The sequence below is a fragment of the Agelaius tricolor genome, unplaced genomic scaffold (assembly GCF_023055355.1).
Source record: "Agelaius tricolor isolate 1412-34295 unplaced genomic scaffold, bAgeTri1.0.p SCAF_16, whole genome shotgun sequence".
Taxonomy (NCBI): Eukaryota; Metazoa; Chordata; class Aves; order Passeriformes; family Icteridae; genus Agelaius; species Agelaius tricolor.
The window spans coordinates 6970926-6997789 of NW_027269276.1; the positions used below are offsets into that span (position 1 = coordinate 6970926).

At 40.1% G+C, this 26864-nt stretch overlaps 1 protein-coding gene across 1 annotated transcript in view; it reads left to right on the forward strand.

Moving 5' to 3' along the window:
* AGBL1 (AGBL carboxypeptidase 1) overlaps positions 1-26864 on the forward strand; it is a 246308-nt gene that overhangs the window by 117536 nt on the left and 101908 nt on the right. Inside the window, exons 18-20 of the mRNA XM_071442058.1 lie at positions 719-848; positions 5390-5521; positions 9455-9631. Of these exons, the coding sequence (XP_071298159.1) occupies positions 719-848; positions 5390-5521; positions 9455-9631 (439 nt within the window). The remainder of the gene's footprint in view (positions 1-718; positions 849-5389; positions 5522-9454; positions 9632-26864) is intronic.

The following is a 26864-nucleotide window of genomic DNA, read 5'->3' on the forward strand; positions in this document are numbered from 1 at the left end:
CAATCTTCCACTGATCATTGAGTCAGTAACAGAATATGTTGTAACTAACTAAGGGAAATGCTTCCTCAGTGCAAATCTGGGATTCTTATTTAGTTTTTTATGCAGCCTTTGCAGTGAAGCTGGTAATTGTTCTACATAATGCTCTAGCAGGTATCATGATCTCCTTGATGGGCCTTAGATAGAGACATTTCTTGTGAGAAGAGAAGCTTAAATGAGACACCCAGCTCATCTCATTTAAGTACATTCATGTTTCAGACTGGTCAATGAGATTTGAGTGCCTGTCTTCAATTAGAATGAGTAGAAGTTGGATGTGCCTCTGTGCTCTGGGGGTTTTGAGAAGCCTGTGCTCTATGCAAGCAGTGTGAATTTCATAGTACAGAATTTAGAATGTTTCAGAAGACTTCTTTCTAAATGGCCTTTTGATTAGTGCCTTCTTAGGTAAGTGAAAAACTGCATTTATTTGCAGGGCGGCAATTATGTGAACCTTAAGAAGGAAAGGAAATTAAATTAATAAAATTCAACTAGGAAAATTAATACACTATAAGAACCTGAAAAATATAATATGGATTATTGGTTCATTCCAGCCCAAAGTTCAAAACCATTATATCTGTGTTCTATTGACATTCCCTGTCCTTGTGCCACGGCTTGCCAGGATTGGAAATGCTTTGGAATCAGCTGTTGTTTTGCCAGTTTGTGATGTGCTGTTTCCTGATTTCAGCCTTCGTTGCTCACTGAGTGGAGATGATCTCAACAGGCAGTGGCTGACACCCAGCTCCCAGCTGCATCCAACAATTTACCACGCCAAAGGTCTCCTCTATTACCTGAGCAGCATCGGCCGGGCTCCTCTGGTGAGTCTCTTCCAGGTTCTCTTGTGTGATTCTGTCAATGGATTGATTATTGTACCTGTGTGAACAGCTTTGGGAGGGAGCTGGAGTGATTTTGGAGCATCGTGTCCTGTTGCACTTTCATCTTGTGGAATTGTTTTGAAAGTCTTGAATATTTATCACTTATTGAATCTTCTAACAAGCATCTTCTAACAAGAGTCTCTATATACCTGGAATAAAAATGAGAAAATTAATTTCTGAAAGCTCTTTATATCCCCAAAGTGCTCCAACTAAGCTAAATATTATGAGTAAGTTATTACTATCTTCATGGAAGCATTAGGAGAAATTCCAAAAAATTTAGTCTAAATGGACTGTGCTAAACCCCATGCAATCACAGCCTTCAAAGTGTGTGAACCTCCCTTCTGCTTTGGTAATGGGGAAAGGCCTGGGTTTGGGGGCTACCAGAAATTCATGAGATGGGTCTGGGATCCATCCCATCTGCTCAGCAGAAGGAAAAAGTAGTTCTGAGACCCCAGGAGGAAAACCACAAGGAGCTTCAAATGTTGGCAAACAGATGTGGACACAGGGACTGGCAGGTCTGTGGGTGATAGCTACAGCCAGGCAGGAAATGTCCAAGTGCACCAGAGTCCCTCTGGGTTTGCTGAGAAAAGCCCCAAACGAGGTGAAAATGTCTGTGATCTTCTCTGTGAGAATTCTTGCATAATTTAGTTTTTGTCTAAGCTGACAGCCCTGAAATATATCTCTGTAGGCTGAGGAGTATTGTTGAAACTCAGAGTTGCAAATTGAGTCACCAACATTTTCCTTTGGTTCAGAGCAGTGTGGGAAGAGTCTTGTTTTACCCTGTAATTTGCTGTCTGGCCTCTTTTAGTACATGACCCTCCTTGTCATATTCAGGTGCATAAAGTTGAATACTCAGTGCAAGTTTTCATCATTGTTGAGTGAAGGGAGGCTATTGATCCCACCATCTCCCTCACTCACAGACTGCATGTCAGACTTCATAAACTGATTTTTCTTTGCCTTTGAAGAATACATTGATTTTAGTTTATACATTCTCAAAAATGCCTTTTCCCTCCTTCAGAAGAGAGTTTGGGGTAGGGTTTTTTTGTTTATTTTTATTGGGTTTTCTTTTAACCTATAGGATCCCATGGAGCCAAGTTCACTGGTAGCCAAATGATTTCTGTGAGCTGATTTGGTTTAATTTATCCTAGGGAAGTGCAAGCAGTTTCTTCAAAGCAAACAAAAGCTGCTTGAAGGAGAAAAGCAAAGGACTTTAGCAGCCCTTCAAACCAAGGCCACTTTAATTCTTTAGTTAACGAGAACAGAGCCTGTTAAATGGAGTTTTTTTACTTACCTTGTTCCCTGTGGGAACCCTAATGGGACCAAGAGACTGGGTGCACTGGGACATTGCAGAGAATCTCATTTCTAGTGAAGAGCAGGGTGCTCTAAAAGGGGAAAGGAACATCCAGTGGACCAGAAGGCTCTGAGCAGAGTTTGCTGCCTCTCAAAGTCATTATATGGAGTTTGGAAACAAGCACAGCCTGCAATAATGTACTCATTGAGAGGAAAAAGCCTCTAAGCACGTCTACCTCAAAACTGGAATTTAATGTCCTGTCACAATGTTATTAAGAAAGAGACTTTACACAAAAAAGAGAAGTAATTTCAAAAAGTTCAGTTTTCCAACAGCTTTTCTTGCTTTCCATTTTATATATTGCTTTTCTTTTATTTTAAAAGGTACCTGGTTCTGTGACTCATAAGGAGAGTTGTTTTTGAGCTAGAAGGCAGTCCTTACCTTTAGGATGATCAGTACGATCAGGGCTGGCAAATAACTTCAAATAGATTTAAAAATTGTGCATGTCTTTGAGTCATATCCCAGTGAGTGCAGGCTTGGGAGTCTGACTGGTTTGTGTGTCTCAGTGTCCCAGCCATATGGAAGGACAGGCTGAAGAAAAAGAACTGGGAGGTGCCAAGTCTGCTCAGTGCTTGCCCAGACATATCCCAGGAAGAATTCTGTGTTGGGTGCTCAGACTTCAAAATATCTCTTAGCCTTGGCTGAATGGTGAGACATAAGCTACCCTGTGGTGTGAAAATCAGGCAGAAGGATGTGCTGTAGAGAATAATTGAGTATAAACATTGGGAGTGACTGCAGTATCCAGTCAAATTAATTAAAATGTAGTGCTATGAAAGTATTTTCAGTGTTTTCAGTGGCACTGACGCTTCTCCTGTGGAAGCTGGTGACACTCAGTGAAAGGTTCCATGGCCTGAACCAGCTGCCATATTACAGAACCTGGCTTTAGTCATCTTTTACCAGCAAAGAAGTCTCAAGATCTGTCACTAAGGACCTGTCTGCAGGCTTCTTGAGGTGCAGAATTATAGACCTGCTACTTATCAGGCAGCTCCACTCTCTGATCATCCCTGCATGATTTCTGATAAATAATATTTTAAGCAGATAATATATTGTCTTTTGTGTGCTGTAATTCTGTAAATTGGCAGGTAATTGATACGCAGTTGAGCTGAGTTTTCTGCCTTGAAATCAGACAAAAGCTGTAAAATTCTCTTTGATATTCATAGAAATACATTCTAGGTGGTAACTGTGGTTAACCTAAGCTATGACTGTGTATTGCTGGTAGCTTAGATGAAACACTAGCTGGAAAAATGTCTGTCATTAGGGGAATTAATAAATGCAGCTCTTTGGAAGGAGGCATTTCAGGATAATTGTGTGTGGATCAGAGCTGTTGCTGGGTAGGTGGCTGTTCACATGTTCCAGGTGTGGAACCTGCAGGCCCTCAGCCCCACAAAAAGCTCTGGAGGTGATGGTGGTGTGGGAAGGGAAGTTGACAGGACAGAAACCAAAGGAAGCAACAGCCTGTAAGTTATGGGATGTGTATAATTGTCCATCTGACTGGTTATTATGTGTGCCTCAGCCCCCCCAGTGTCAGAGGAGCTGAAAGAATGGATGTGCTCAATTCCCAGATAAATAAACTCCCTGAAATGCTGCAGCTAAACTTAGCTGCTGTAGAGCTGGTAAATAAGCAAATGAGGGTAAGTCTTGCCCTAACAGTCGGTGGAAGAAGCTCATGTTCTCCATCTGTTTCTCCCCTCTTGTGCATGTGTTTAGGTAGGAATATGGGTGGGAGTGTTGATGTGCTGAAGGGTGGGAAGGCTCTGCAGAGGGACCTGGACAGGCTGACAGTGAGTGCGTGTCAGTCTCTCCCCCCAGGCTGACAGGACAAGAGGAAATGGCCTCAAGTTGTGCCAGGGGAGGTTTAGGTTGGATATGAGAAAGAAATCCCTTCTCTGAAGGGTTATCAAGCATTGGAAAGGGCTGCCCAGAGCAGTGGTGGAGCCACCATCCTGGAGGTATTGGATAGATGTGCAGTTGTGGCACTTGGGGATGGAGTTTAGTGGTGGATTTGGCAGTGCTGGGTTACTGATTAGACCTGATGATTTTAGAGATATTTTCCAACCTAAACGATTCTATTTTTGCACCCCATAGCTCTCCCCCATCTCTATGTGGGTCCATAATTTTTCTCTACCTTCCTACACACATTCATTTGTCTCCAACATAAGTCCTGGAAAACAGTTTCAATGAAATCTTGAAGCTCCTTTCTACTCGACAGTGAATGCTGTTGGTTTAAAACGAAATAATTCCTTCTCTTTAGAGATTCTTATATTTTCATTGACAGATTTCTGAATATTCCTGATTAAGACATGGAGAATATATGTAACAGTCATGTGTACATCGACTTCGTATCTCAGAGGGCACTGAGATTGATTATTCTTTAAGACCTGGGTCAATATTTACCTCTCGGGTCATTAAATTGTGATTTTCATTTCCATGGGAATCAATATCTGCCTATACAGGCAATCAAAACTTCCGCTAAAATGGGAATGTGCCTTGTGCCTCGTTTATATGACAGCTGACATGGGAGATGGATTGGACAGACAGATAAATTAGTGTGGAATGAGATTATTTGCCTTGAATATGGGTCATTTTCTGTGCTTGACTTGCAGGAATTCATGCAAAGGTCTGGCAATACAATTGCACAATTATATTTTCCTGAAAATTATGTAGCATGGGTTTTTAATTTAAAGAAGACAAAGCAATGATTAATCATTTGGGGAGGCATAGATTTCAAGTCCCATGAGGACAAAGCTGGAGTTTAGGAGTTTAGAAGTAGAAAGAGCCTGACAAATTGCTCCGTTGTGGTATCAGGAGTTCTCATGAACCCTTAGGTTCCTGAGTTGCCATGGATTCTCACCCAGGTGTCATGTTTATTTCTGCTGCAGACAGAAGTGCACTAGGCTTGACTCTGGACCCCTGAGATCACGTCAGATCAAATAAATAAAGCAAGATACAAGTGACTAATGAAGTCTGACACAGGTCAAAGGCACGGCCCAGAGTCTAAGCTACTCTGAAGAGACCTGAAAAAAAAAAAAAAAACAACATTAACACCTCCCTGCCATAGTCTAGCAGTGGATACTATGAAGAACCAAGAAACCTTTCCAATGTTCAACATTTTGCCTTATTTTTTCCCTCTCTCTAGGTCTTCTGTGACTACCATGGGCACTCCCAGAAAAAGAATGTGTTTCTCTATGGCTGCAGCATTAAAGAGACCTTGTGGCAAGCAGGCTGCATGGTTGACACAGCAGTTGTCACAGAAGATGTTGGCTACAGGGTAGGTCCTCTTGGTTCATTCCTTAATTAGAAGCCCGTATGTGCTTATATATTTAAAATATTTAAGATCATCTCAGAAATTCTAGCAATAGGATGCAAACTTTCCTTGCTCCAGAGGAATAATAGTCCAGAGAATTTTGAGTGACATGTTATATCTTCATGCACCAGATGTTAGGGACCCATCTACTGAAGGTGTATTTGCTATTTATTTCATTTCAGTAAAATGATGCACTATAACATTTGGCTAAATGCTAATAGGACAGAGATATTTTTGTGTGTTTTATAATTTCTAAATATAAGTACAATTTTGTCCTCACCATCCTACCCATGATATGAAAATAAATGGGAATTATGTAATTTTAACTGAGAAGATCATAGTGTCCCTCAGTCTTCCTCAATTGAATTTCTTCATCACAAAGTGCTCCTGGACCCACTGAAAACATGACATAATTCAATGGATGCCAAACAAATCTATCATAGTGAAGCTATCTCCAGAACAAATGTTTGATGTCACACCTAAGAATTTGTTTTTTCTTTTTGGAATTAGAAAAAATTCTAAAATTTATTTTAGTTCTGCTTCATGGGGATGTCGTGTTCATCAAACTCTCTTTTGGATTTCCTGTCCATCTCTCCTTTTTTTCTTTCTTTTTATTTTTTTTATTACCTTTTTTTTTGTATCTGTTATAATGATATTTTCCTATTAAATACGTTTTTTTCAGGAAAAAGAAATATAAGGTCCAATTCTAGTCTTAAAAAATGTTAATTTCACAAAACATTAATTGTGGCCTTAAACTGATTACAGAGTTGCATCTTGGATCACTAAAATCTGAAAGAGGTTGAAAAGTCTTTGTCAGTTTATGACTGTAAAATTTTTGCTACTTCAGCATAAACACTCAACATCCTTCCATGAGATTTTCATGTTTTCTCTGCTTATCTTATGGAGCTGCACAGAAAAAACCTGCAACTTTACTGGAGGAGAGTACCCCAGTGCTGGCTGTGAGGGGTCCCTGTGGCAAACATTGATCCTGAGGAAAGCAGGGGGGACTCCCACAGCCAGGGCATTTTTGGCTGTGTTTGAATTCCGGGGGCTTGCAAAGGCTGGGGAGGGCTCTGCTGCACAGACAGAATTCAAATGTTACTGTCAGCATGTGCAGCCTGACCTGAATCTGCAATGAATCCAAGGCTGTCCACCAGCACTCTGCAGTGGCCCATAAGGGAGGTTTTTATGGCTCAAATCCTTGTTTTTGCACAAAATGGGAGGTGGGTGCCTGCTGCAGACCCAGCCTATGGATCACCCTCTCCCTGCTTGGGCTGGGGAGGCTGGGTCTGTACAGGGACACATCTGCAGTTCCAGCCCTGGCTCAGAGCTGCTGCCTTGCCCTGTTTGCACAGCCTTCTCTCCTGCCTCCTCTAGGTAATGGGAATTAATCTGGCCTCCGTGATTGATTTTCCCCCACAGGAACAGAAACCAAATACCTCAAGAAAGTTATGGGTTTTGGAAGAGCCTTGGCCTCATACATTATAGATTCAGCTGTAGCCCTTGGCAATGTACAGTCGGAGTCCTCCCTGCCTTTAATATTTGGTGGCCTTGGGTGACTTGCACAGCATTGGCACCATAATCCCAACCTTTTGATAAACATTCCAGGCCCCTTTGACAGCAATCTCTGCTGGGACATTAGTAAAGAAATATAACTGGATTCTTTTGGAATGGGATTGGAGGTTTATGGACAGGGTCCAGTGGAAGTGGAGCAGCTTCCTTTGCTGCCACACATGATAAATCCAGCTGCTGAGAGACAAGGAACACAGTCACACTGCTGCACTACCATAAAAGCATCCTTTAAAGGGATGTGTTTTCACACAAAATATATTATTGAAAGATAATTAATGAGAAGAATCAATGGAGAAGAAAGAGCCATTAGTGTGAAATCCAGCGAATGCTGGTAAAATGAAAAGAATATTAAATTTGGGTTTGCTAATGCTTCTAAATGAGTCCTGTGTACAGAGACATTACTGTTACCTGCCAGTATTTTTATTTAATTAAAAGTAAAAGATTGATTATGCATATAATTTGAATTGCTCTAAAAAACTAAACTGGATTAGGGTTCTGATTATTGTATTTGATGTGATAAGTTTACAAAATTTTGTGTGTGGGTTCAGATAAGGGCACATACATGTCACATACAGTTTAACTGGGTCTCATGGTTGTGCTATGCTTCTGCTGCATATTTTCAATTACTTCTCAGTTGAAATCCAGGAAAACCTGGAAGCTGTGCATGAACCCATACAATTTTGTGATCTCTGTGCAGCAAGTAGCAGGCTGAAGGCAGTGCAGAAATGTTGGATGCTTTATCAAAGGCAAGAAGTGAATTTTCAAGGTTTCTCTCTTCAGTCTGCCCACAGGAAAGAGAGTGCTGCAGCTCTTAGTAACACACTGGAGATCTTGATTTAAGATTGAGGCTTGAGGTGGTCTCAGATTTAAAGTGAAGTTTTTTGCTTTGTTCTAGTTTTCTCTGTCTCACTTTTTTCATGTGAAAAATGGACTTCATGGAACTGGAGGAGTCCAGTGATGGCTGCAGCCAAAATACACTGAAAAATGATAAATGTATAAATGAAAGATATGTATGGTTAAGTAGTTTGCAAGAGATTTTGTAAAGTAGTTTAGACCAAATATGTATCACTCATATCAAGCATGTTTTAGGAAAGAACATTGTTCAGTCACTTTCAAATCAAATATTTCCATACAGTGATGTGAAGTAAAGCCCAAAAGAACAGAACTACAATTCCCCAGAATTAATTGGGGAAGCTGAAGGTTACTGGAAAATGAAATTAGCTGGTTAGTTTTCACTACCCAAACGGAATGAAATTCAAGGGTAAATGCCACCTAGCAATATGTGGGAACTCCTTCTGGAGGATTCCTTACAGTTCAGGTGTTTAAGAAAACTGTCATAAAAGAAAGAATGAACATTCTGATTTTGCTTGGTCTCCTCTAGGTGGATCAAATGGTGTTTTGGCACATGTTGTGGTTGGTGTAGCAGCACTGAAGTTCAGACACACACAGACATAACCCACAGGCATGTGTGTGTATCTAATGGTCCAGTCTATTCATTAGAACTAGGTGTGCTCTATGTAGCTGTTGCCTATTTTTATGGAGTATAAAAATAACACATTCAGCCCTCTGTAATGACTAAGTAATTGTTGTCTCTTCACTGATGGAATATTTGATACTTCAGGCGTGTTTATAGACTTTGTTGGGAAATATGATTTTGAAAGTAAGAAAATCACTCAGGGCCAAAATGTAATATTTACAGGTTTTATTATTACTTTTTATTGTGATTCTTTAAGTGAACTGTATGCAATACATTGTTTGGACCTGGAACAGAATATTTTGGTTTGTTTCACAATGCAAGTTAGTTAAATGCTGAGCTTTATTTTCACATTATTATGTGCGACATTCTATGAGGAAACAGATTCCCTTTCTCTGCTCTATACCAGCTTCAGACAAAATTCCTCCCATGGCTCAATCCCTTGTCTGACCCTGGATTTATGGTGGGAGGAGATATAATAGAGCTGGAGAGGGGAGAATAGGGATGTCAGGTACTGAGCTGTGACTCTTGGCAGCTCAACAAGAAGGTGTATGTTGGTTGAAGCAGCTTGAGAACAAAACTCACTTCAGCACTTCACCCAAACTATTTGGTGCACAAATGTTTGATTTGGAGTGAGATATGTCAAGTCCACAGAAATTTTGCATTTTAGTCTTTGGAATGAAACAAATGTTAGAATCTGAGGGTTTGACATGGGATGGAGGTAATGCACCAGTTGGAGCTCTCGGTACCTATGGCTAGATTTGATTATGGACATGCTGAAACACAGATCACTGTGTATGTGTGTGCATGATATCAACACGTGCGCATCTGTGCAATTCGTTTTCTCACAGACTCTTCCCAAAATCCTGGATAAAGTGGCCCCTGCATTTGTCATGAACAGCTGCAGCTTCCTGGTGGAGAAGTCGCGGGCGTCGACGGCCCGTGTGGTGGTGTGGAAGGAAATGGGGGTGCTCAGGAGCTACACCATGGAAAGCACCTACTGCAGCTGCAGCCACGGACTCTACAGAGTGAGTAAACCTTTCAAAACACCCTCTGCCACCCTCCTAATGCACATCTCATGAGCTTGGGTAGAGGAGATGGCCATTGCTGAGCTCTCTCCAGGCCCATGTGGCCAGAATTTCTTTTCTGGGGAATCTCGTTCTTTCACCCCTCGTTCTATTACCTTCAGTGCCAAGAAAGTAGAGTCCCTCTCTGAGGTTTCATTCAGCAGGGAAATAAAAGGAAACTCCAGTCTGCAGCCAAAAGCACTGGGCTGAAGAAAGGAGTGTTTTGGGGATGATATAGGGACTTATCCTTACAAGGGCTTTCACAGTCTTGTAATAAAAGTTCTGGCAGGTCATATGGACATTTTTGAGCCTAATTCTAAGGCAATTAACTGGAATGCTCACTCATTGGTACAAGCTCCCTGCCTGAGCAATCACCTAAATGGCTAAATTTAAGAGCCTCCATGAAAATCCTGCATTTGGAGTTGCCTGTTCCTGACAGGCAGAGGTAGTCAGTCTAAGGCTACTTTTGACAGATGTCAATGAATTCAAGATATGCCTGAGACTGTGATCTAGACAGACCAGAATTCCACATCAGATGAGGTTGGTAGGAAGGGCTGTACTTGTACCAAATGCATCAGGTATCAGTCTGGGAGATCTCCTGGCAATTTTTAAGCATACAGGATAAAGTCAGGTAATTGTATTTGAGTGATCATAATTCTCCATTCATTCAAATGATTAATTTTTTTTTTTGCTTTTTCTTATTCCAAACCTGTTGCTTTCATTTGAAAGGCTTCTACATTTCACCTCATTTCTTCCACTAGGGAGCAATCCTTATCTGTACAACATTAATAAGCAGTTAAGGATCCTGAAAGACCCTTAAGGAAAGAGCCATTATTACAAATAACAATTAATTAATAAGACATTCAAATTATTATCTTTGTAAGCTCTATACTAATCCTTTTACCTCTCTGTAGAACGTAGGAGGAAGTATTCAGCTGCTGTTTTAACTATGCTCTACTATACACACATCAATTCCAGGAGAGGAAAGGCAGAATTAAAAAATGGCAGACAGTTAAAATCAAGAGAGTGCAATGCCCAGGCCAATTATATCTAACACTCCCTACTCCTGAGAAGTGCTAATGGCTTTTTAATAGGCACCACAGGTCAAGAGAGTGGGTTTGAATCTTTTTAGACAGTGGGGGAAATCTACTTTGACTGAAATCAATGACAAAGCTCCAAATGATCTCTGTAGAGGAGGATTTCACTGATTTCTTAGATAACCACAGTAAGATCTAAAACCAGTGACACATCAGTTTTTATCAATATCTAGTGACTTGTTCTCCATCAGCATATGTGAGGCCTTTAACCAAACTTGTTTCATGTGTGTCATTAGATGCTTAAAATAGTAGGAAGAGAAATCTCTTAAAATGTATGAAATTATTTTTTATGTGGCTTCTTGTCCTCTTTGTTGACACTGATCAGGGCCACAACCAGCCACTGAGGGCAAGAGCAAGTTCATCTATGAGGGCTGTGACTGGTGAGGGAATCCAATGTTCCCATGGCTCTCAAAGAGGTCTGAAAGCTGTAAAGCAGTTCTGAAATTTCCATTATGAATGCCTTGAAGAGCTGAATCTTAATTGGATCAGTGGGTTGTGCTTATGAGGTCACATATTCGTTTCTGGTTTATTGAGTTGGTGGAGATTTTTGTTCTGGTTTGGTTTTTTGTTTGTTTGTTTAGGGTTATGATTTATCTCTAAGATGGAGGATACATAAATATTTCCATTATGAATAATTCCTTCACCATTTTCTGTTATAAGGATAATACAAACACTTATTGCAGCTTCTGTGATTCAGGCAGATTTAAAGTATTTCCACTATTTTTTCCTAATGCATTAGGTACCCAACTTGATAGTATCAAAATAGAATATAATTTCTCATGTTGATTATACTGGAGCTGTATATAAATACATACAGTATTTCTTCCAGAAAGTGGATACTTATAAGCTATTTCCTCTTCTTTTTAGTAGTCTTTAGAGTTGGTCCTATTTACGTGCTCCAACAAGTGGATTAATAAGTGTGTGGAATTGACAGACTGAACTGAAGATTTTGTTGCATAAATACCATTTAATCCTCAGCTTCCATCTGTCAAGCCAAAGCTACTTCATCAGTATCTTGGAGCCCTAAAATCATTCTTGTAAACTGTAAATTAATTACATAAGAGGTCATGTTTTTCTAGTGGCTGCAACACAAGTTTCTCACTCTTGGACCATGAAGTTGGATGTGTGTCCAAGCAATGGAATGACACTAATTCTCAGGCAGAAGATGTCAACATTCTATACTTAAGGCTTTCTGACATTTGGTTTGGAAGATTTGTTTAACTGTGGAATTTGTTTAACTGTGGATCATTGAGTCAGTTTTCCAATGGCATATGACTGATCTCCCTGTAGGGATATATCCAGAATTTCCCCTGGACAAGCACACCCTTATGTTTTGTTACTTTTACACCTTGAACTACAAACAGCAGCTAGGATTTAAAACATCTTGTTAAATGCAGCAGAGGCTCCCAAGTCGAACATCATTCAGTGAATCAGTGGTCAGACTTCTGTTAGAGAGCACCAGACCTGGTCTTTAGCTTTTTTCCAACTTTCAAGCTCTTTTTCTCTTTTCAATTCAAGAAATGAATTCATTGAAGCAGCTGCTTTGCTGGATGTGAGCACAGGTTCAGCACTTGGAGCTGTACAGAGGCATCTGATGGGGATTGCCCAAAGGATTTAGTAAGAACAAGAAAGCTGTAGAGAGGCTTCAAGAGGTTAAAATATTAATTACACAAGGCTGGTGAGTGTACCTCATTCATCTCAGGTCAAGGAAGGGCTGAGGTAAACCAAAACTTAGTTTCCCTGATAAAAAAGCTGTAAGAGTTTTTCCCCTGGAATGTGTGTCCCCTCTCTTGGACTGAAATTTTAAAATACTTTAGTGACAGAAGGGCAGGAATTGAGTACTATTGATATGTAAATGAGAAACAATAGTGACCCCAGCTTTCTTTAAAAGTCATTTGATTTCAAATGGAGAGGAGGATGGAAATGAAAGGAGAAAAGAGATGGTTTGTCTGACGAATCTCCCTGTCTGTGTGATCAATGGAAATGCAATAAGCCAACTACCCTTAAGGAACTGAAACATAAAACTAAAGAAACTATTGATCTTATCTAAGGTTTTGTTCAACCTAGGAACAAGAAAAGAAGGTGGTAAAATATCCAAACTCTTTTTCATCTTGTCTGGATTGCCCAAATCAATCTTCGAGGAGCCCTATCTCCATTTGAAAGTTGCTAAAAACGAAGTAACAAAGTTTCACAGTGAATTTTGCCTCCTTTTTCTGCTGGTTTGCAACCCGATGGTCAAACCAGAAAATATTAATAATAGAATGATAAGCCTCTTATCATTTCTTTGCTCACATGATGATTGTCTGCACAGGTCCCTCGTTGGAGGTTTTACCCCTCCAGCTTAACTTGATTTCAATTTCTGCCTCCATTTTATGGGATTCAGAGCCCCCTTCTCATCTTTGGTTCTGAAAAGTCTGAATGCAAGGCTGTGCTGGGAGGAGCTTTGAGTGCAGGTGGAGCCATGACCCAGGAAGATTTACTGTTCTGTCATGTCACACTCCTTCACCATTCTTCCTGATTCCTCATTACCTCACCTGCTAATTAGGTATATATAATATTCCATAGCATATTCCACTGTGCTACTCCATTCATTATTGCATCCATCATCCTCCAAGTCAATACCTTTAGTGCCAGGGTATACAGCTGAATTCCAAACCATGTCTTGGTCATACAGCTAATCTAAAAAATCGAGTTTCATGCTCTGTGTACATGTTATGTTGAAAGAGTGGTTTCCTTGGCATGGTGTGCCTGATGGAGGAGTTGGGGAACTAATGGAAATAGATTTTACCTTTTTGCTTCAAATGGATTATAAACAACAAGGAGTAACAAATGAGTTTTAAAATTACTGCAGGTATCTTGACAGTGTCCTGTGAAGGAGATTTTACTACTGATATGGGGCTGTCTTTGAAGAAAGCTTTTGGGAGAGCTGAGAAATAAGAATTTTCTTTTCTGTCCATTTTAATTCTTCTGAGTCAGAGGAATTGAATAAACCCAAATTTTCTCATAGGACTTGATGAGAGGAAGAAGCCATCCCTTTGGATGAAACTGGAGACTTCAGCACTGAGCAGTGTGGTCATATGTTCAGAAGACACTCTTGATATTAATTAAAAAAAATCTTTGCTGGACAGAAGTGATGAGAGTTCGTTTAATTAGAAGATCTAATATTATCCATCCCCTTTAGCCTGACCAGCATGGGCTGACATATTTAAATGAGTGATGAAGTATTTGCCATGGAAGATTGGCTGAACTAAAGGAATATGCCAAGATGAAAGCCTCCCCTCTTTCTCATCCTTCAGAAGAGGCCTGCTCTGTTTTGATCTCTTTCTGCCCAGATGAGCCAAATTGTTACCCATATATGATTGACCACTGAATTGCAGCTCTATTTTTTCATAATTATCAGTACACAATTAAATATTTTCTATATCTCTCTTACTTTTGAAGATTACTTACCAAATTCCTCTGAGGAATTTTAGCGTATCTTTTATTCATAAGCGGTTTATTACAGTTAATAGTCAGAAACTGAGTTGTTTTGATGGAGTTTGCAGGTCACATAGTGCTGCTTCTGTTCTCCAGTAAGATGTATATTGTTGTTGTAATTGGAAGTCTGGTGCAGAAACTTACAAATAATTTTAATTTGGCCTGTTGCCAGTATTCAGCCACAAACAAAAATTATTTCAGCAATATTCTTGCCCTAAATCATGTCTGATAAGTAGCTGTAGACAGAAAAAAATAAAGAAATGGGATGGGTATATTCTATGCTTTCTGGTGTACATTTCTGGAAAATGATTACATCATCTTTGCAAGTCTTACAGACTCTTTGCCATTTCTGATTTCTTTTGTGCCCCAGAGCTTATACTTTTCCTGAGTATGAGTAAGTCTCAAAAGCATTCAAAAGCTTCTTTTATAAAAAAAAATCATCTCTAAAACGTGTGTTTTTTAGCTGACCCTCAGTGCTCTAGAGATCTCATTCTAAAGCAGATGCTGAGAAAAAGAAAGAATATTTTTTTCTTTTTGATAAGTCTGCTTCCAGTTCTGGTCCAAAGTGGCTCAAATTGGGAGCAGCTGTAACAGCAAGAAAAGTATAGAAAAAAAAATTGTTATCTAATATTAATCTAAGGACTGATGTTTCATATTAAGGCTGTTGTTTTTTCCCTTTTCTTAAGTTGTTACCCAAGGCAAAAGTTTGCATCCTCTTTGCTTTATTTTCCTGCCTCTGTTATTTCCACCCACCCCTTGCACTAATTGATTGCTGATTCACTTTGTAAGATATTCTAATTGTACCTTTTAGGCTTGTGGGCCCCGCTTCATGGAGCTTTGTAGGGACTAATGGTATTTAAGAAGTGGGGGAAAAGAGAGAAGGGGTTTCTGAGCAAACAAATCAGGAGATGGTGGGTGTTTGTCCTTCCTGTAGATACTTAAATCTACAAAGTTCTTATATGAAATTCTTAAATTAACTGCAGGCATATTTCCCCTTGTTAAGTGCTTTTTATTGTTTTGTTTGTTTTATTATTTGACAGGATGCTAAGTGAGAAATCACATCTTAACTGCACTCAGACGTGTTTGAAGGTGTGTTGATTTTAGCTCTCTGATTGTTTGGAAAAGCAAATTACAGAACATTGTAAGGATTCTTTGGGCCTTATATCTACATGAAAACCTGAGTTTGTCTCTAGGACCGACCACCCCAGCAGATCTCATCTTTCTTGATGGGGAATAAAACAGTTGTATTAAGACAGGTGTGACCAATACTAAATGAGGTGTAAATACCATCTCTGTTTCCAAAAGTCATGGATGTTTTTGCCATCTGCTATTTTTTGTTGAGGTGCTCAATGTTGGCATATGGGAGGGCTATTTGTATGCATTTAAGTTAGTCTGTAAAGTTTTCAAGAAGGTAATGCTGGTCTCCATGCTCTGTTTTCCCATTTCCTTATCCATTGCAGAGCCAGTTCAACCTTGCTGTTTTGGAAAAGATCAGTTATTGAGTAGGGTCATTTTTCTTATCATTACATCTGAAAAAGGCTTATTTCTGTTTGTTTGTTTTTTGGGTTTGTTTTTTGGGTTTGTTTGTTTGTGGTGAGGAGTTTGTGTTTGTTTTTGTTTGATTTGGCTTTGGGTTTTTTTTCTGACAGGGGAATTGTTTTGGGGATTTCCAACCCTATACAGGGTTAAAACTCATTTTCTGGCATTAGTATAACTGTATTAAAGTTTTTACTGAGAACACTCAGCCCTTCTTTCCACATTTGCCAAATGTTGGTGCTTTGTGAATGATTCTGGAAAAGCCCTGGGCCCTCAGTCCAGCAGGCAGAGTTTGCTGCTGTACAAACAAACAAACAAATGTTTTCCTACCACGACTGAATGATTCGTTAACTCTTTCAAGAAGTCACTACAGGGGTGGCTGCCTGCTCTGGCCCATCTGGTGAGGTGTCCCATGGATGCTGCATTGAAAGACATTTTGGAAAAAGTCCTTCCCAGCACCTGCTGCAGTGGGTTTCAACTGCTGCTCAGGCCATCTGCTTTGCTGCTCCTGGGCTGCAAGATCTGAGGATTGGGGATGGAGGAATGTTCCATTGTGCCTGAACTCACACCGCTACATGAAACAGGGCAGAAAGACTCTGGAGAAGAACAGTACAGGACTTTCTTTAGCTTCCCTGTCCCCAAAGCACCCAGGAAGCACTAAAACCCAATGCAAGAATTATCAGGAGCATTGGGAAATAATATTTTATTCCTTAGCATTGCTGAGCACCCAAGGAAAGATATATTGGAATTAATTTCTTTTTTGTATGTATGAACCAAGATGGTCACTGGTGATAACTGGATCATAAATGAAGATAATTAATTTTTCACATCTTATTTTGATAATTGTTTCTCCTGAGATGTTGAGCCAGCTGTATCCCTAATTTGCTATGACCTTGAGAAGACGTCCCATGCCATATGGTTAAATTACAGCACAATAAAATATGACAACAGAGGCGAGATCATAATAGATTTGACTCTGCAAAGCTGGGAGCTATCCAGCCCTGTTGAGATCCAGTGGGCATGGCTGGAATGTAGAATAGAAAAGCAGAGCTGTCATGTACCTCTTTTTTGGCCCACCCTTTTCCACTGTCATACACTTGTATTAGCTCTGCTGTTTACTCCTTCAGCTTGGGACTCACCCTTGGGGAGCTTATTCCAACAAATCCTGGAAATCTCCTGCATTCCTTTCACTGCTTATGATGTTTGCAATGTTACTGGTGTGTCCTAGCTGGTAGTTGGCTTTTTGTTAAACCTAGGGACAGACATAGCAAGCTCCATGGGGCTGGGGAGTGGAAAACAGGCATCATCTTGAATAATGCTTGTCTTGAATGTTGATCTTTAGATTTCTTTTTTTTTTTTTTTCCCCTAGTGTGTTGTAAACAACTGATGTTACTGGGGTTTTTATGGGATTTTTCCCCCTCAGCTGCTTTTGCACTCCCCCAGACACTTGGTTGCAAGCCAGTCTTCCCAGATTCCAAAGCTTTACTCCAGAAAGGAGTTGATAGGTACTGACAGGGGCTATCAAACTGTTTCTTTATAAAGTGGATGAGCAACAAGACTGCACAGAATCAGAAGTGCAAGTGTCCTGTCATATCCATCTTCCAGAATTTGAGAGAACAGGACTTGATGGAAGAATCCCAGGTTTTGACATTACCAATCTGGGCAGCCCAGGCACTTGAAGCAAAATAAGCTATTTGCTATTGCACTTGGGGTTGCATGGAGAAGAAATTGCATTTTGTGAGGGAACAAGACATGAATCAATGGCTCACCTCCATATTTTCACCCTGCTGACAAGTGACTGCTATTGTGTCCCTATTTGAAAATGAACAAAACCAGTGTACTCATGTGGAGACATAAAAACAACAAATGCTGTCACCTTGTGATTGAGGGAGTAGGTTTGGCCATGTGCTGCAAGGAGGAACAAGCTCTCCTAGTATTAAAATCAGTGCTGTCATGCTCAGAAGTCAAACAGTCTTTTGTAGTGCCAGAAGGCTGAAAAATGCCTAGCAATTTATGGTTAGGCTAATCTCTGAATTGTGTTTATTCAGTTTATGGGCATAGCTGAGGGCCTGGTTTGACTTCAGATGTTAGAGCCTTAACTACATTCACAGTAAAAGTTATTACAGCAAACAGAAAAAGTATAAAAATAAAGCAAAGTCAATGTTTAAAGATTATTTTTCATTTTCTATTTAAAATATTTTTCTGACAAATCAGACAACTGCAGTCACACACACACATGGGATTTTTCTGGGTGAAATGTTACTGTCTTATTTGAAGTCCACTAAGAAATCAGGAATGGCCTGACCTTGAATGTGTCCATGGGATCTCTGTCTTCTAAAGACAAACCTCTTGGGAAGGATAAGGAATAGAAAAGCAACATTCCTAATGAAAACTAACTGCAGTATTTCAATGGTGCCCATTTAAAAGCCCAAATATCATTGCACATCATCCTTTCAAGTTTTCTGGGGAATTACAGCAGCAAGCTTTTTGATTTCTGATGTCTCTCTTGCTTGTTAATCTGGCCCCGTGTGGATTTATTGTACAAATCTATTTGGCAGCTGAAAATTGCCCTTTGATGAAGCTCCTAGTCTAATCATGAACTCCTCAGGCATGGAAAATAAGAATGGGTAGGTGGAAAAGCACAGGCTAAAAGAGCCATGTATGCCTTTGACTATGCATGGAATCTTAGAAGCATTTAAAGTTCAAAGTTTTTGATTACAGGATTTTCTGTAAAGACGAATTTCTTTCCTCTTAGGAACATAACATTTGCCATGCTGGATCAGATCACTGGTCCAAATAATCAGGTATCCTGCCTTATGCAGACACTGTTTCCTCATGGCTCTGAAGGAAACAAAACCTGCCTGTAAGGCAACTGATCCAATTGCACTAAGACACAGGAAGGAAATAATCCTACCAGCCTGACCCGCCTCTCTTCTGCTTCATACACTACAACATGAGCCCTGATTATCATTTTCAAAACCTGGAATAATGAGCTACAGTCTCTGTGAATAATTATGTGACTTTTTCATTCTCTTTTGTAATCTTTTATCAGACAGGACTTCCTGCAGCAGTGCATTCTACCAGTTGATGCCCATAATATGTATATACCATCTGTAGTTAAGCATAAACTATATTTTGAAATCTAATCTTCCTTTTGCTGGTTTCTGTATCCTTGTAAAATGTGCTTCCCAAAGCTGCAGGAGTTCCCAGTTTGCTTGTCTGTCAGCTCTGTATCCACACTGACTGCCATCCTCATGCCTCTGTTATCTTCTGTGTTATCCAGGTCCCCTGTTCTGGTCTCCTCTAAAATAACACTGGATGGTCTGTTCATTCTCTTCAGTCTCCAAATCTGCAGATACAGCCTGGGCCCACCCAGCTCTTGTCTGTTTGGTTCATTTCCTCATTCTGTTTCCAATTCTGATTTATTTATTTTTCGGTGTGCTGAGCTCTTTAACTAATTATTACCTTTTCTCTATTTTTCTTGTACCACAAAAATGGTTTCCAGTTTCCCAGTATAGATGTGATTATTATTTCTCTGCATTGACAGTACTAAATTCTTTCCTACTGACCAAGTGCTGATATATTTTTTTGTTTAAATTAGAACATGTGCCCTTGCCTGGTACTTCAAGAATCATAAATAATGCCTGTGTGTCTGCAAACTTTGCTGGGTGGTGGGCTTGTCCTTGAGTCAGAGTCAGCTCTGCCAGCTAGAGAAGGTGGGAATTGAAAGAGTCCACACCTGGAAATTCTGCTCCTACTGCAGCTCCTTGGGCATGATAACAGTGTTCTGTGCAGCACAGCTCCACAGCCTCTCTGCCTTTCTGTAATTCTGTCTCAAGTCTGGACTGAAGACTTCAAAAATATTCCAGTCATAGCAAGAGCAAAGGGAGCTCTGTGCTCCTGCCCTCCTCTGCCATGTCCAGGTGCAGCCTGTCCTGTAGCAGGGAAGGCTGCAGTTGCTGGGAAGGGTATTAAGCACTGAAAGCAGAATTTTAATAACAAATTCATGAAGCTTTGATGCTTAGATGAGACTGTTAGTTCTTCTGGTTTGACCTCTTGTACATGATAAGCCTTTGGGCTTCACCCAGGCGGCTTTGTACAAAGCCTGTTAACTTGTGTTTGTGTAAACAGAAAAATATCCAGGCTGGATTTGAGAATATCACAGGATTGGAAATCTATCTGGTCCCTTGGCACTTTCTAGGTGTCAGTTACTGTTAAATATGACTGCCTTATTCTCATTTGAATTCATCTGCCTGATGTTTTAGCCGCATTTGTGCTGTTTTTCTCTGCTAGTTTAGAGAGACCTTTAGTAACTTAGAGTTTGTTCTCTTGAAGGTATTTACACAATGCAACCTAAGTGACCTTTCAGTCTTTTTTGATAATTAATTAAACATGCTTAATTCTTTAATAGTTTGTCTATATCAGAGCATGCAGGAAAGTGCCTCTGAATTAGCTAAAGGTGCAAGTGGAAATTCTTGTGCTAAACCACATTAAGCTCCATGTCAACACTGTGAAGCAGAATTTAGGTGGCCTTAATTAAATTTGGCTTAACTCATTTCTAAAGTAAATTAAGCCAAACTAAATTGTAAACACTTTAGTTTTGAATACCAGAGTAGAAATGTGTTCTTCTGTGTGTGATAAACTTGTGAAGTGGGGGTATGCTTATGCCAGATGAACTCTGAGACAGAAGTTGATAAGCCTAGCAGGAGAGTTTGGGATGGAATTTGAAGTTTTATGGCTTATCTTTAGGTAAGACCCTGCATTGCATACTGCATATGCATGATGAAATAAAACCCCAAAAACCTGCTGTGATCTGCCTTGGATGTGTTATATTCTAATTTTTGTCTGAGGAATACATGTGCTGCCAGATGGTAGGAGATCTACAAGTGAAGATATGTGGTCTAGAAAGAGACATTTTGGCACAGCATGCAATGTGCAGAGATGCAGATACTGGGGACAATTCAGAAATCATTTGCATACTTGTCATAAGCAGGGAAGGCTCAGACCTGACAAGGCTGAAGATAGTAGAAATAATAATAATAATAATAATAATAATAATAATAATAATAATAATAATAATAATAATAATAATAATAAATAAGTTGGTTACTGGCAGCCAAGAGAAGAAAGAGAACTCAGAGACATTCAATGCTGATGTTGTGTGATACTCTTCTCTAGAGAATTAAAAGGATATCTCTGAATGTCTTTTGCTGCAAAACAACCACTGGGATATTTTCAGCCAAGTGGTTGTCATAAATGAGCCTCACTTAGCAGGAGTGGACAGAGGAATAAACACAAGCACAACATGACACTGTCTAGATCTAGATGTGTGAGATGCAAAGGCACGCTTGGATGATGCATTTTGGGAGCAGATGGCAGAGAAATAGGTGGAGTTCTATATGATAGGATTCTTCAGGGCCTTTGGTGAAAAGGAAGGACAAAAATCTTGGTGATTTTACCAGAGAGTTTTTAAGAGGTTTTTTTTTAGTCAAGGGAGGAATGAAAGATGATTATTGGTTGCATAAAGTGATCTGAAGCAGAAGACCTTTTTTGGAGAAGCGAGCCGTGTTCCAATGCTCAGGGAGATCATGTGGATGAGGATCCCTTGCACTCTGGAAGAAAAGTAAACTTTCATGAAGTGGAAGGGGGGCAAGCCCTAGGAAAACAAATGCAGCTAAAACTCAAACACCCTGTCATAAATAAACTGAACCAGTGCAGGGAAAACTGTAGGTTTTCTCTGCAATAATTGCTCAAATGTCTCCACGCTACTGCTAAAGAATAATGAGCGAGCCTAATGGAAAGATCATCTCTGTTGATAAGCTGTAATTTAACTGGCTGCTCTGGAACCTGCTAGGAAAATATTGGAAATTCTTGAATTTAAACACCTCCAGCTTCTGGTCTGCTCCCTGCTTGGGGAGGACAGAAAAGGCAGCAGCATGTCTGGCTGGGATGAGGGGGGTGGCAGTGTGCTGCATCTTCATTTACTGACAATTCAGGTCTACATACTGCAGGTAGGATGGCAAAGGCTAGGAAATGATCCTCCTTGGCACACTGAATTAAACCAGAAAATGGGATAAGCTACCTCAGAAGCACTTGTATTCCATGCAGAAACAGTAAATGTGTAGCCATGGGTTTCAGCTTGGGTGAGATCTACTTGAGATTTCGTGTGGCAGCAGTAAATACTATTAATGATTCCAAACATTACAGATGACTAATTTGTAACACAAAAGATGTAGTATCTACTGCAGTTCTATTTTGGTCTACTTTGTAAGAGGAAATGATGAATTAATCTTTGTTGTGGGAGTTTGTGGTTACCTAGACACCAGTGATCATGACCCAATTACATTTAATGTGGGCAGGGGACAGGGTTCCTATTAACACGTTTTCTTGTATATTTTTTTTTTTCTTAATAAGGGTGATTTTTCAGAGCTGAAGATATATTAGAGTTAAAGCAGACCACAAGAGGAAAAAAAAATTGAAGCATTATTAATAGAAATTTAGTCCTTTTCTAAAAAAGCATTTTGTTACATATCCAAAAAGACACAGTTCTCTATATCAAGAATTAAGGATATATTTGGTTAAAAATGATGCTGGTTGAGTAGCAAAAAGAAAGTGATAATTAGTGTAGAGGACAGTGACTCATAATACTGGTGAAAAATCTGCATGATTGATTGTAGTGAGGCACATTTCTGTTATTTCAGTCTCAGTTTCTTGTTTGTTAGCACTAATTTACTAGCATTTCTGAATGTAATGAGTAAACAAGAGTAGAGGTCATTTCCCTAAATGTGGCTCATGAAAATAATCTTGTAAAAAATGATAGCATAGATTTATTGTCCCTGAACAAAGAGAATAGGGAAAATAGACACGAGCCATTGTAATGTTGGAAATGGATATAAGAAGATAAAAATTCATGGCAGTCCTTAGAACAGTGTTTGAGACCATCACCAGAAAATAAGTTCTGGAACACTACTATGGAAATTATTGCATGGATGAGATTTTTAAACAGATGCCTTTATTAAAATAGTGTCTTTAATTTGTTAGAGGCATTTCTTTTTCCATCCATTACCATGTTAATCTTTTCAAAGATTATGGTTCTTGTCTGGGTGTTTTCACTAATGATGATACTAAATGCTGATTATCTTTGCCCTGTCATTTCTTCCTCTGGGATTTATTAGGCCAGTGGACTAAGAGCAAAGGGAACAAACTGTTTCTTTTCACAACCTTTTCTATCTGCCATGGATTGGCACTTATAAGACAGTTATGCAGTTTGTTATTTCTGACCCAGAAATAGGAAACTTTCTACTCTCTTGGCTGTTTGCTTAGTCCTAGTAAAATGTTTTTGTTTTAGGGATTGGTTTATAAGAGACCAAATTCTTACTAGGCTGGGGCTAGGACTTACACCTCTGAAGATGCTTTGCCTTATTTTCCATTCTCGTCATCCTCACTACAGTCAACACTTTCTCAGCACCTTTTGCCACAGAAGATAAAAATATTGATATGTACTTGGGGAAAGCAGGTGTTGTCTTTGAAATCTTCTGATATTTCAAGCCAATGTTCCCATTTTGCACTAGGGTGAAAACACAGCCTTTTAAAATAACTTGCAAAAATTGAAAACAGCTGATCACACAGCAGGTCACTACCCTCTTTTGGCTGGAGAAAACTCAGATTCCAGTCTGCCTGCTTCAAAGCAAGGATTTAGATTGCTAGAAGGTCTTTTGTTGAACTTGTCCCTGCTTCTCATGTAGGCTTGTAATATTTTGTGTAAATAATGAGATGTTCCTTGAGCCAGAAAGACTTAATTGCACAACCCAGGAGCAATGGCACTCACCTAAAATAGAACAGCCTCCATCCCTTGTAGGGAAGAAGGGAGCTCAACTTGCAAGGATATTTTTCTTGTGGGGTCTGATCAAAAACATCCCCCAAGAGCTGAGCAGCTCTTCCTGAGAAAGGTCACCTGTATCCTGTCATACTCTCACAAAGTTTTGGCTTAGACAAAGCATCTTTCTCAAAACATTTCTCACCAAATCTCTTTCTGTCTCCCACCTCCTCTTAGTTTTACGAATAAAGCAGAAATTTCCTTTGGGGGTGCTGGAAGTAATGACTGAATTCCACAATGAAATTGAATCAGAGATTCATACAAAGCAACAATGAAAAAGATGTTTTATAATGAGTTTCAGGAAGATACTGTAAATGATTTTGGGAGAGAAATACAGCTGTGTACTACTAGGGCTAAAAAAGGCCTAGAAATTTTGTCCAGTTTACAGTAGCTTAGTCCTGCTGGAGATCACTTACTTGATAAAATGCAATTTAGAACAGATATATAGATTTTCTTTAGCCACAGGATCCATGAGGCAGTTTGCATTTGCTCATAGGTACTTTTTTTTTTTAAACTAGTCATTTGTTTAAAAGATACTGCTCAGCAGATTGTGCAGAGACTTGTTCTGGTTTGGAGGGGAAGCTGCTAGTTGATAAAATGATTTTATCTTGCAAGATAATTGAAAGTCAAGTGAGATTATTTGGTTTGAATTGCTATCTCTACATGAAAACAATGGAGTATGAATCTAGCATTTCTGATGGTGTTTACTTTAGCCCTCTCTTTTTTTTTTTTTACATTACATTATACATCCAGTTCTATTTTTACTGCCTTTCTCGTATTTTTCTTTCTAGCCTTGAGGAGGAATAGGCTTGGATCTGCTGTGTGAGTTAGGGAGAAGGGCTGCACAACCCTGATGGCCCAGAGCATGTATGCCTGGCTGGCTGGCAGTGATGGGAGGAAGGGAGACAGCCCTGGAACACAACACAAACAAACAAGCCTGAGTTACTTGGTGACTCCTTCCCAACCTTCAGCCCTCCTACACCAGGTGAATCGGCACCTGAAGTCACCCCTGTGGCCTGTGCCACCAGACAGAACCATTTCACCCAAGATGAAAGATGTGGGTGTGCAGTAGGCAGCTGGACACCAACTTTCTAATGACCTTTTAAGAGCAGCCCTTCTGTCTCTTTCAGTGAGGGAGAATGAAATAAATGGGATCTGAAAGTGGAGCTCAGGCTGGCTTGGAAAGAGCGACAGAAAGGTCACTTTTCTGATCAAGCCAGTGTGTTCAATGATTGGAAGGACTTCCAGGGGTCAGAGCATTGAAGATTTTTCTGGGTCAGGAACAGCCCTGCTAACCTCCACATACAAAGAAATGACTTGAATTTCTCATCTGATTGATCAGCTCTAGGTAAAGGTGTTGCACAGGCTGGGTACCTGCAACGAGCCACCAAAACTGCTTCTGTGGTTCACACATTTACTTCTCACCAAATCCATTGATTTTTGTACCCTGAAGTATAATTTGTACTGGGAGCTGGTATTAAATGTCAGCTCTGAAAATAGGCCTTGTCAGGACTAATGCAAAATTCACTCTTGTGGGTAATTTAACGAGATACATCGGCAGACATTGTACGTTTATTAAACAACCATAATTATATTTATATTAATGCCAGTCTCTGCCCAGGAGAGATTCAGGCCTGGCATAATAGGATTTGTTTGTAATGCAGAATTGAGATCTCTGAATATAGATAGTGGCAAACTCAGGGCTATATTGTGGGCTGACCTTGACTGGCTCTGGGATGTTGGATGCTGGTTCTGCAGGTGAGGCTGTGGCAGAGGTACATGGTTAGAGCTCATGTCAGACTCTGGGAATGCTCTTAGATTTTTGGTTATTCTGGATGCTGCAAAGATGGTTGAAATCCATTGTTAGAGGTACTGACTGCTTTTAGGTGCACTGCATTTGCATGTTCATTCTCTTTAAAAGGTCAGCAAAGCATCCTGACAGCTCTAAGGGTGGCCTGCCATGCCTGAAGTGTTTTTAGTTTCATGCTGTCTCCTCTGTAGGATATGGCATTGAGCATTTTGGTATGATATTGATCATGTAGCACGTTTTTATGTGGTAAGGTCATTGCTTAGGCTTTGGAAACAGGTGAATGGGATTCTTTCTGAATTTTCCTATGTACAGCTATGTTATTTCTGGAAAATGGCCTGTGCTTATTGCCCTGTTCTGTTCTGCATTGATGTCCTGGGAACAAAGTAGGAGATTTCTGGGACAGTGGCAGCTCTGCTCAGTTGGTTGCAGGAGGCAAGAACAACCTCAACTGGATTCAGCAGTGTCTTCCTGCTTTTTATGCTGACATAGTGCCCACCTCCCCTCCTCTGCATACTGATGTCCTGCATCTTTACTCTGCTTGTCTGTCACTGCAAACAGGGGAGAACAAACTTGACAGTGGTGGATTGAAGGGCTGTAAATGGTTATTGATTCCCAGACCTCTTGCATTCCTAGAGGTGGGGGTCAGGAAGGGTGTGTGCTTGGGGACAGAGCATGCAGGTTTGTAGGGATTGCAGCATGGGTGAGTGACAGGAGGTACATGATTATGATTTTCCCATGGATTTGCTTATTCTGGCTGTGTGCAAATGAGAGATTGTGCTTGGAAGAAGGTGTGCACAAGGCTGTGTGTACGTGTGTGAGTGCACGTTTACCTCTGCTTATAGGCAGAACATGAAACACAGGTAATTGGTATCAGCATTGCCTGAGCCTAACAAAAAGATTGAGCCTGACCTTGGAGGTCTTCCCCAGCCTAAATGATTTTATGATTCTACTGCATGAGTGCAGGTACTTTGTGTGGATATATGGAATGCACATAGATGTTCCCTGTGGGTCTATACCAGGAAAGGTGCTAAAATAAACTAAAATGATGATGAACTCTGTGTCATTCTGCTGCCAGGTGACACTGAGTGCAGGTAGGGTAGGAAGAAGGCAGAGGTGCATAACCTCAGCCCTCCTGTTAAATCTTGCCTGCTATAGCACATATGGGAGTCTGTAGTAGCCTGTGAAAGGGACAGGAAGCTCAATTCTAAAGGAAGACTGAAAAGAAGATGCACACAGCAGTGACTGAGTTCAGATTTCATTAGCTTCTGATATCTGTTCACAGGAAAAAAAAAAAAAAATCACATTTCCTTGGTGACCTTTTAATAAATGCAAAGCTGGGGGGAATTCTGTCTCTCAGTTCCCTTCCATTTGTAACTAATTGGAGTGGAGGTGTGCAGA